At 41.8% G+C, this 11,453-nt stretch overlaps 1 protein-coding gene across 2 annotated transcripts in view; it reads right to left on the reverse strand.

The window, feature by feature from the left end:
* The window catches only part of ST6GALNAC5 (ST6 N-acetylgalactosaminide alpha-2,6-sialyltransferase 5), a gene marked incomplete at both ends in the record, with an annotated part of 173,327 nt that extends 162,309 nt beyond the window's left edge, over positions 1-11,018 (reverse strand). For both annotated transcript variants that reach the window (XM_082863389.1, XM_082863390.1), the window contains 2 exons: positions 10,016-10,213; positions 11,004-11,018. In XM_082863389.1, the coding sequence (XP_082719515.1) occupies positions 10,016-10,213; positions 11,004-11,018 (213 nt within the window). The remainder of the gene's footprint in view (positions 1-10,015; positions 10,214-11,003) is intronic.
* Positions 11,019-11,453: the final 435 nt, after the last annotated feature.

Below are 11,453 nucleotides of genomic sequence, written 5' to 3' on the forward strand. Positions count from 1 at the left end.
TTCAGATTCGATGGGGAAATTAAAACCTTTACAGACAAGCAAAAGCTAAGAGAATTCAGCACCATCAAACCAGCTTTACAACAAATCCTGCAGAAACTTCTCTAGGAATGAAAGACAAGAGAAGGAAAAGACCTACAATAACAAGGCCAAAACAATTAAGAAAATGGTAATAGGAACACACATATAGATAACTACCTTAAGTGTAAATGGATTAAATCCTCCAACCAAAAGACACAGACTGGCTGAATGGATACAAAAACAAGTCCCGTATATATGTTGTCTACAAGAGACCCACTTCAGACCTAGGGACACATACAGATTGAAAGTGAGGGGATGGAAAAAGATATTCCATGTAAATGGAAAGCAAAAGAAAGCTGGAGTAGCAATTCTCATATCAGACAAAATAGACTTTAAAATATAGACTACTACAAGAGGCAATGAAGGACACTACATAATGATTAAGGGATCAATCCAAGAAGAAGATATAACAAATGCAAGTATTTATGCACCCAACATAGGAGCACCTCAATACATAAGGCAAATGCTAACAGGCAAAAAAGGGCAAATCGACAGTAACACAATCATAGTAGGGGACTTTAACACCCCAATTTCACCAATGGACAGATCATCCAAAATGAAAATAAATAAGGAAACACAAGCTTTAAATGACACATGGAACAATATGGACTTAACTGAAAATTAAAGGACATTCCATCCAAAAACAACAGAATACACTTTCTTGTCAAGTTCTCATGGAACATTCTCCAGGATACATAATATCTTGGGTCACAAATCAAGCCTTGGTAAATTTAATAAAATTGAAATTGTATCAAGTATCTTTTCTGACCACAATGCTATGAGACTAGATATCAATTACAGGAAAAAATCTGTAAAAAATACAAACACATGGAGGCTAATCAATACACTACTAAATAACCAAGAGATCACTGAAGAAATCAAAGAGAAAATTTAAAAATACCTATAAACAAATGACAATGAAAACATGACAGCCCAAAACCTACAGATGCAGCAAAAGCAGTTCTAAGAGGGAAGTTTATAGCAATACAATCCTACCTCAAGAAACAAGAACTGTCTCAAATAAACAACCTAACCTTACACCTAAAGCAATTAGAGAACGAAGAAAACAAAAACCCCAAAGTCAGCAGAAGGAAAGAAATCATAAAGATCAGATCAGAAATAAATAAAACTAAAAGCTGGTTCTTTGAGAAGATAAAAAAAATTGATAAACCATTAGCCAGACTCATCAAGAAAACAAGGGAGAAGATTCAAATCAATAGGATTAGAAATGAAATAGGAGAGGTAGCAACTGACACTGCAGAAATACAAAGGATCATGAGAGATTACTACAAGCAACTATATGCAAATCAAATGGACAACCTGGAAGAAATGGACAAATTCTTAGAAAAGCACAACCTCCCAAGACTGACCCAGGAAGAAATAGAAAATATAAACAGACCAATCACAAGCACTGAAATTGAAACTGTGACAAAAAATCTTCCAGCAAACAAAAGCCCAGGACCAGATGGCTTCACAGGTGAATTCTATCAAACATTTAGAGAAGAGCTATCACCTACCTTCTCAAACTCTTCCAAAATATAGCAGAGGGAGGAATACTCCCAAACTCATTCTATGAGGCCAACATCACCCTGATACCAAAACCAGACAAAGTTGTAATGAAAAAAAAGGAAAACTACAGACCAATATCACTGATGAATATAGATGCAAAAATCCTCAACAAAATACTAGCAAACAGAATCCAACAGCACATTAAAAGGATCATACACCATGATCAAGTGGGGTTTATCCCAGGAATGCAAGATTCTTCAATATATGCAAATCAATCAATGTGATACATCATATTAACAAATTGAAGAATAAAAACCATATGATCATCTCAATAGGTGCAGAAAAAGCTTTTGACAAAATTCAACACCAATTTATGATAAAAAAACTCTCCTGAAACTAGGCATAGAGAGAAATTACCTCAACATAATAAAGGCCATATATGACAAACCCACAGCCAACATCATTTTCAATGGTGAAAAACTGAAAGCATTTCCACTAAGATCCAGAAGAAGACAAGGTTGCCCACTCTCACCACTATTATTCAACACAGTTTTGGAAGTTTTAGCCACAGCAATCAGAGACAGCAAAGAAATAAAAGGAATCCAAATCAGAAAAGAAGAAATAAAACAGTCACTGTTTGCAGATAACAAGATATTATACATAGAGAATCCCAAAGATGCTACCAGAAAACTACTAGAGCTAATCAATGAATTTGGTAAAGTAGCAGGTTATAAAATTAATGCACAGAAATCTCTTTCATTCCTATACACGAATGATGAAAAATCTGAAATAGAAATTAAGGAAACACTCCCATTTACCATTGCAACAAAAAGAATAAAATACCTAGGAATAAACCTACCTAGGGAGACAAAAGACCTGCATGCAGAAAACTATAAGACACTGATGAAAGAAATTAAAGATGATACAAACAGATGGAGAGATATACCATGTTCTTGGATTGGAAGAATCAACACTGTGAAAATGACTATACTACCCAAAGCAATCTGCAGATTCAGTGCAATCCCTATCAAACTACCAATGGCATTTTTCACAGAGCTAGAACAAAAAATTTCACAATTTGTATGCAAACACATAGCCGAAGCAATATTGAGAAAGAAAAACGGAGCTAGAGGAATCAGGTTCCTGGACTTCAGACTATACTACAAAGCTACAGTAATCAAGACGGTATGGTACTGGCACAAAAACAGAAATATAGATTAATGGAACAGAATAGAAAGCCCAGAGATAAACCCACAAACATGTGGTCACCTTATCTTTGATAAAGGAGGCAAGAATATACAATGGAGAAAAGGCAGCCTCTTCAATAAGTGATGCCGGGAAAACTGGACAGCTACATATAAAAGAATGAAATTAGAACACTCCCTAACACCATACACAAAAATAAACTCAAAATGGATTGAAGAACTAAATGTAAGGCCAGACACTATAAAACTCTTAGAGGAAAACATAGGCAGAACACTCTGTGACATACATCACAGCAAGATCCTTTTTGACCCACCTCCTAGAGAAATGGAAATAAAAACAAAAATAAACAAATGGGACCTAATGGATCTTAAAAGCTTTTGCACAGCAAAGGAAACCATAAACAAGTCGAAAAGACAACCCTCAGAATGGGAGAAAACATTTGCAAATGAAGCAACTGACAAAGGATTAATCTCCAAAATATACAGGCAGCTTATACAACTCAATATCAAAAAAAAAACAACGCAATCCAAAAATGGGCAGAAGGCCTAAATAGGAATTTCTCCGAAGAAGATATACAGATTGCCAACAAACACATGAAAGGATACTCAACACCACTAATCATTAGAGGAATGCAAATCAAAACTGCAAAGAGGTCTCACCTCACACCAGTCGGAATGGCCATTATCAAAAATCTACAAACAATAAATGCTGGAGAGGGTGTGGAGAAAAGGAAACCCTCTTGCACTGTTGGTGGGAATGTAAATTGATACAGACACTATTGAGAACAGTATGGAGGTTCCTCAAAAAACTAAAACTACCATATGAGTAAAACCATAATTCAAAAAGAGTCATGTACCACAATGTTCACTGCAGTTCTATTTACAATAGGCAGAACATGGAAGCAACCTAAGTGTCCATCAACAGATGAATGGATAAAGAAGATGTGACACATATATACAATGGAATATTACTCAGCCGTAAAAAGAAACAAAATTGAGTTATTTATAGTGTGGTGGATGGACCTAGAGACTGTCATACAGAGTGAAGTAAGTCAGAAAGAGAAAAAAAAATACTGTATGCTAACACATATATATGGAATCTAAAAAAAAAAAAAAAGGTTCTGAAGAATGTAGGGGCAGGAAAGGAATAAAGATGCAGATTTAGAGAATGGACTTGAAGACATGGGGAGGGGGAAGGGGAAGCTGGGACGAAGTGAGAGAGTGCCATGGACATTATATACACTACTAACTGTAAAATAGATAGCTAGTGGGAAACAGCACATAGCACAGGGAGATCAGCTCAGTGCTTTGTGTCCACGTAGAGGGGTGGGATAGGGAGGGTGGGAGGGAGACTCAAGAGGGAGGAGATATGGGGATCTATGTTTATGTATAGCTGATTCACTCTGTTATACAGCGGAAACTAACACACATTGTAAAGCAATTATACTCCAATAAAGATGTAAAAATAAAAAAGAAAGCAAGCACAATATCCCAGCAATTACAGATTTTCCTTTAGGACACATATTTTATGTTAGGACACATCCTCTGTAAACAGTCAAACAGCATCACCCTGCTAATGAGTAGAAAACAGATCAAATCATCCTAATCTGTTCTTGGCAAATTAAGTCTAAGTGCAGACGGAACTTTCCACTGTGGCTCTACACACGTTTGTCACTGAATCTGACTTTTCCAAAACATCTCTAAGTGGGAATGCTTGGGCTTGACGTTAATCGCTCTTTGACTTGAAATAGCTCTTTTTCTAATAACTCCTTTTCACAACCAATGAGAGAAAGGAAGCCAGAAGGAAGCCATATATTTAAAACGGCTAATGAATAATAGAATTTTAGTTTGAACGTTTTATAACTTCTAAGGTAACAACAGTATCTAACGTACTTTATAGATGAGAAAGATCACAGAAATTGCCCCCTTTTTAGTGTCCGTGCCTTGATGTACTGTTTCTTGGTTTCATATTATTATTCAGGACTTGCTTTATTATTTAATCTTTCTTGCTTCTTTGTCTTTTCTTTCCAATTAGATCAAAGGTTCTTTGAGGGCAGGGACTGTGTTCTTCTTCCAGGATATCCTGGAATTTTGCAACTATTAGGCCTTCAATGAATATTTACGAAGGGCTATGAGTAGTTCAAAAACCCAGAAACAAATTAGCTACAGAACTACACACTGTGATGATTAAAAACGTTTCAAATGATGATTCTCAAACTTTAACGTGCACAAGAACCATAAGGGAAGCCTATTAAAATGGTAGATTCCCAAATCTCATTCCCAAAGACTCTTATGTTTCAAATCATTTCCTATTATCATTATTAGGAGGAGAAGGAGTAAATCAAATTTAGGAAAGATGAGACATGCCGGGGCCTGGGACTGCACTGATGTGTCTTGCAGAGAAAGGACTTGATATAAGGTAAGGCAGCTTTGTCCTTCTTCAGGGATACCCCACCCCCAATACGCCCTGCGTTGTTCTTTCCTTCTATAAATACTTATTGTGTGCCCACCAATGGCCAAGTATTAGGGCCTGAATTTAAACTGGTCAACAAGATGTATCAGATGCTTTGATATCAGAGCACTTAGATTCTACTTGGGGGGATGGCAGACAAGAGACAAGTAAACTTTAAGATTATTTCAGATATTGTTAAGTATTATAAGGAAAATAAAACAGGCTGGTATGATAGAGAATGACTCGTGAGAAGGGGGCTATTTAAAGAGTGTGGTACACAAGAAGATGATACGTGATCTGAGGACTAAATGACCATAAGGAATCAACCATGCAAAAGATCTTGAGTGAGAGCTTTCCAGGGAGATGAAACAGCAAGTGCAAAGGTCCTGAGGCAGAATGAGTGTCCGAGGATCAGCAAGAAGGCCAGAATGCCTGAAACTTGAGAGGGAGCTAGGTCAGACCATCTGCTAGGTACAATCTGGGCTTTGGCACAAAAGTATCTTGGGATTACTCCTGTGGGAAGGTGGAGAAATACTCTTGGTTTCGGAATTAAGGAAGGTTAACTATTCAGTAAATGTTAAAATAGTTTAACTTCTCCAGTTAAAAACACCCACGTTATTGGAACTCTTCTCCCATAAAAAACAGTTCATTTCATGATTCCATTTGGTTGATGCTTTGTGATAACACAGTTTTGTCATCACTGGCAGATTACATTTTGTAATACTTGACCACTGAAAATAAGCTCACTTTAAATTTCTTTGAGATCCAAATTATTTATCATTCATTGGATGCCTCAAATATTATACAACAGGGTCTAATAAATGGTGTAAACTTATATTTGAGAATGTATATACCTCTCTAAAGGAAGAATTCTTAAGCCATAATTTCAACATAAGTTATATGGCATATACCTTTATTTCCGGTTTTGAATTACTTTTCAACTCTTGCATTGACTTGTCTTATCATTCCAACTGGACATCTACCAATTAAGAGTGATAGTACTATTACCTCTAAGCAGTTTGGTTTTGTCTGAATAACCGAGTGCTTAAGGAAAGAAAGAACCAAGGGCAAGCATGTCACCGGTACGTGTAAAATCCATTCTTGGGGACTACTACCGAAGCGAGGAGATAGCAGCTCAGCTTCAGGCCCCATGATCACTGCTCTTTCATAAGCCACCTAAGAAGAGGGCAAGCCAGGTGACAAGTGGGCCTTCTGTGAAAGGGCTCTGGTCCACTGGAAATGGGAATCAGCTCACAGTTTCATTTCACAGGGTCCACCAGATGGCAAATGACTTTATCTACCCGGAGCCGACCCAGACTGAACACATAATGGGCTTCATGCCCCCTTCCACTCTGCTGGGAGACTGGGAGCTTTCCTGTGAGGGTTGATTGATTTAGTGAGTGTGTGTGTGTGTGTGTGTGTGTGTGTGTGTGTGTACATGTGTGTTTTAGTTTGATTATACATTATGCTGCAGTTCTAAAGGCAGAAGTTTCTCCAAGCCATGAAGATTGACTTCTTTGCTTAGATCTGGAAGATCTGATTAGAAATCAATGGCTTCCAAAATCGGGGACCAGGAAATGGCAGGATGCAGATACAGTAGCTGCAGTGACAGACATGTAACAAGATGGAGATGAGTTGGTGGAACATTTGTGGGAAAAGGTCAGGGGAAGGATTGGGAATGAAGAGAAAAAAATCTACCTAAGAGAAAATGAAATGGTTTCATTAACACAAGAAACTCCAAGTAGCCTTCACTTACTTAGTCATACTGGAATTACAATTTCCGCTAGCATCGTTTGTGAAAGAGGAAGCAGGGAATACGACCATGGAAAGTGATATTTTAAGCTTCAACACATATTGCTCATCACTGGCTTGACTTACAGCATGGCTTTCAACAAAAGCACATAGTGATTTAATCTCAACAGTAATTCAGTCTGCAGCATATGAGACAAGACTATCATTGCAGACAGGTGGTAATTTGTGAAATTCAGGTGCTTGGGTTCAGGACCACCTGTTGAATTTAACCTTGGAGTTATAATGTTAATGCCATCATGTAACTGAACAAAAACACTACATATTTATCAGACTTTGGGACCTCTAGCCATGGAGATGTGAACGTTTTCCTAAACAGTATCTGTAACTCTCTCCAGATTCAGTAAATCAATGGCCAATTGAAAGTCTGTTGGAATTCTGATTCAATATGCAGCAGCATATGGCTTGGTGGTCATCACATTCAGCATATCCTATAATTTTTCTATAGCTTGATGTGAGAGTGGGACAAAAAAGCAATCAGAGTATCATCTGGCAACATAAGAAGAATAGAAAAGCTTTCATTTATCATCCCCTGTGTTAACTGGAAAAAAAACATCTTAGTAATAGTCTAACGATTGATTTCTACCTCTGCTTAAGCAAGACTATTGGAAGATCCCAAGTAAACCTAAACAGCAATTTTGGGAGAAGACATAAACGTTTTACACGTGCACCTTCAGATAGCCATTGGAAATGAAACTGCCCAACTTCCGGCCGGTTAAATAGTAGCAGTAAAGTGACTACATTCTGAGCAGAAGTTTACATTTCCTTCAGTGGAACAATTGAAATAATGCCTAAAAAGAAGGCATAGATTTTAATATTTGCATTTGTTCCTTTGCTTGAGGTAGGGTAAGCTTTGTTGAACCCTTTGGGTATGGAAGTTTGTGAGAGGTTGGTTTTCTATGAAAGAATTTCATTGGTATTATCTGCTAAGACCTTCCTGGTCACATTTTTAATTCTCTGCTAAGAATTCCAAGGTCTTCCACACATATGTATCATTCACATAACACTTCACAGTTTACAAAACCCTTCACTACAGATTATCTCAATTTCTCATACAGAGTTCCCACATTCCTTCCCCAAAAGGGCTGTTCTTCATTTTAATGGAATAAGGCTCTGACACATTGAAAATGGAATCCAGCATATTTGTGTGAATAAACATTGTTTTGAAAAAGAACATGAGGGCATCATATTTTGACTTAGGTTATCAATATTCTTAGCTGGTGTCTGTCCGCCAGGAGAGCACAGGAAGGGAAGTATTAGCAATATCTTCCTAAAGGCAGATCAAAGCTTACAGCAAATTTACGTTTTGACACCCCTGTTAACCAAAGCTTCACAAGTGCTAGATAGCCATTTCCACTAAACAATAGCCATGAAAAGCCACCATGTTCAATATATTCATTATAAACACATAAACACCACATCCCTCCACAGTGGGAAGTCAATGCACAAACTTTTCTAGAACTCCAGCCCTTATGGGTTGCTTGCACATGCAGATACAAAGTATGTAATCAATCAACAACTTAAAGAGAAAACAGAAGCTTGTGAAAACAGAAATTGTGAAACTGATGGCCCTCTCTACTTTTGATTTAAGATCTACCACCAGCACCCTCCCCAGTAAATCACTTCCTAATGAAATCTCTCCCTCTTTTCTGCTTCCGTGAATTCTTCCCAGTGCAAGTTCCACTTTTTCAAAGAAACTTTCCTTGATCCTAGCCGGGCAGAGATCTTTCCCATCTCTGTACTCCAACAGTAATAACTGTTTATATCCAGTATTTCCTATACATTTATATCTACTGTCTATCTCTCTGTCTCTCTGTCATCTATCCATCCATCCACATTTCACGGTATGTTGTTTTCCCACAGGCATTCAAAGATCCCTAAAGGCTGCGTCCTGCCTTAAATTCTTTTGTATCCTCCAAAATCCTTAGCATTATCCATTGCACAAGTGAGTAGAAGTATTTTGATTGCCACTTAAAAAAAGTTTGACTTTTTCATGCATGGTTAGAACCATCTTTTCACACAAAAGGAGCACCTGCTAAATATTACTTTGGTTCACAACCATACAACCTAGTAATACAAAAAGCAGGATAGCTGGGTGGTTTCAAGAAATCCTCTAGCTTTATAGGGCATATACAGAATGGAATTGTGTTTTAATAAAAATATATTAGCAGCTTCAAATAATGGGGAATACATTTAAACTGTATTAAAATATCTTTTCAGAATCAGGAAACTTGATTAGGATTCTCCCAGAGGCTTCACACACTGAAACGAGAGATTTATTATTCCAGGGAAAGAAGGCTCAATTTCTTTAAAATTCACCTTATTAATTATTAGCCAAGCCATGCAGCGGCTTCCCGGAAGGCAGAGGAAAATAGGCCCTCAACGGTGAGTTTCAAGCCAATGGAAGCTGAGTTTGTGCCTCAAGCCTTCCGCGCTTGCCTGGGCACCGCTCCCCAGGGCTGTAGTAATTTAGCCCAGAGCATCCGAAGCAGAGATCAGATAGGAGTCTGCGAGCCTGAGCTGCGGACGCGGACTGGCTGCTACTCAGCCTCCGGTTCCCTGTCGGAGGTAAGCTCGGGCTGGTGCCCGCGCCATTCCCGGGTCTCCTCCCACTAGGGCGCGACTTGGCTGCCAAACCCGAGGCTTCAGGAGCCCTGCACCCAGCGATAGCTGCAATTCTGGGGATGAGGCGGTTCTAATTCCAGGGACAGTTCCTGTTAGGAAATTAGGCTTTGGGGTGCACCCATCTCATCCCTATTCCCGGAAAAACTTTGCTTCCTTCTCCAAATAGAAATTCACACCAAGTAGGAACTATCTTGTCCCACCCCAGCGGGTCCACTCGCACTTCCAGCCTCTGAATGGCACCTACTCACGGCGCCTCCCAACCCCGGGGAAGGGGGCAAGCTCAGGTGTGCGGGATCCCCAGGCTGGGTGGCGGGAAGACTGGCGAGCAAGCTGTCACCTTGTGGTCCGCCACGCCAAGGTATCCGTCCAGTGGCCGCGGTCCCGCGGGGGCCTCGGTGTGCGGCGGGGGGCTGCCGGTCGCCGCTGCCTGCTGCTTCTGCGGGGGCCGCTCCTTCTGGCCGCCTAGGCTGCTGTACACGAGCAACAAGCTGGTGCACATGGTGGTGAGCGCTAAACACACTGCCAGACCATGGCGCTGCGGGAGAGCGGGAGAGAGCACAGGAGAGTCGCTGAGCGCCGACCCGGGAGGAGCGCGCCCGGCAGGGACTCCGGCGCGACGGTCAGACGGGCGGGGGCAGCGGGGGTAGCCCGGGTCCCACCTTGGCAGCACGCAGCCCGGTAGAGGAGGCACCGTCGCCCCGCGTACGGCAGGGCATGCTCCCGGCGCGTCGCTGCTCTGGGCCACCGCCGCCTCCCACATCCCTCGGCGGAGGACAGGTGGTGCGTGGCGCCCGGCTACGCGAAGAAGAGCACGCCGGCGGCGGGGGCAGGGGTGGGCTCACACTTTGGGAGGGGGCCCTCTGCCCCAGCTCGGCTTTGGAATGTCTAGCTTCTTTCTGGACCCGTGGGGCTCTACCTTGGCGATCCTTGCAAGTTTGAAATCCGACAAGGAAACCAAGAAAGTCTGCAAAGGTCCCCCCTTCCCGCCCCTCTTAGTTTTTTGCCAGGCTGTTTCGTTAGGGCATCCCCATCCCCGAGCAAGGCGCCCATCACTCCAAGGTTTCTCTAGCTCTCCGCTGGCCGCTCGGAACTCCCGCCGGAGATCCAGGAGCCCAGCAACCCGAGTTTCCATTCGGGCTCTGGGATTTCGAGCCAGGCTGAAGCGAGGAATCGGGAGTGGACGCGGAGCAGGTGGAAAGTTGTCCCTTTGTAACGGGCGACCTCGCAGCGCAGGGTCAGGCACCCCGGAGCTCTCCCGTGCGCCCCGGGGACGCTGCGCCCGGGGGTCCCGCCTCTGCCCAGAGGAGTTATAACAAATGACTCACCACCAGGGTCTTCATTTTGGGCACCTCTTTTGTGCGGAATCCTCAGGCACACGCGTCCGGGGCCACTTTTTCTTGGAGGATTTCCATCGTGGGTGATGGGGCGGAAACGGCTCTGATTTTCGCCGGGCTTCCAGCCGCGGCTGAATGAGCAGGAAAGCCGCGGGACCCAGGAAGAGCCGCTGTTGCAGAGATTAGAGACAGAATTGAAGCTGAACCGGACCCTCGTAGTCTCTCAGCGATCTACACAACTGCCGCCTGCCGGGTCCTAAAGCCCTCTGCATTCCCCCCTTCCCGCCCCCAAATAATCATCTTTTCAGCCGAGTAGAATTTCTGGGGCGAGAGAGAGTTAACCGTGCCCATATACCCACCTCTTGGTCCGAAGGCTTATTTATCTTTTATGAAGTCATCAAGTAAAAGGGAAGGAGAACCCTATTGGATTCTGAACATGAT

The sequence above is a fragment of the Leucopleurus acutus genome (assembly GCF_964270905.1).
Source record: "Leucopleurus acutus genome assembly, chromosome: 2".
NCBI lineage: Eukaryota > Metazoa > Chordata > Mammalia > Artiodactyla > Delphinidae > Leucopleurus > Leucopleurus acutus.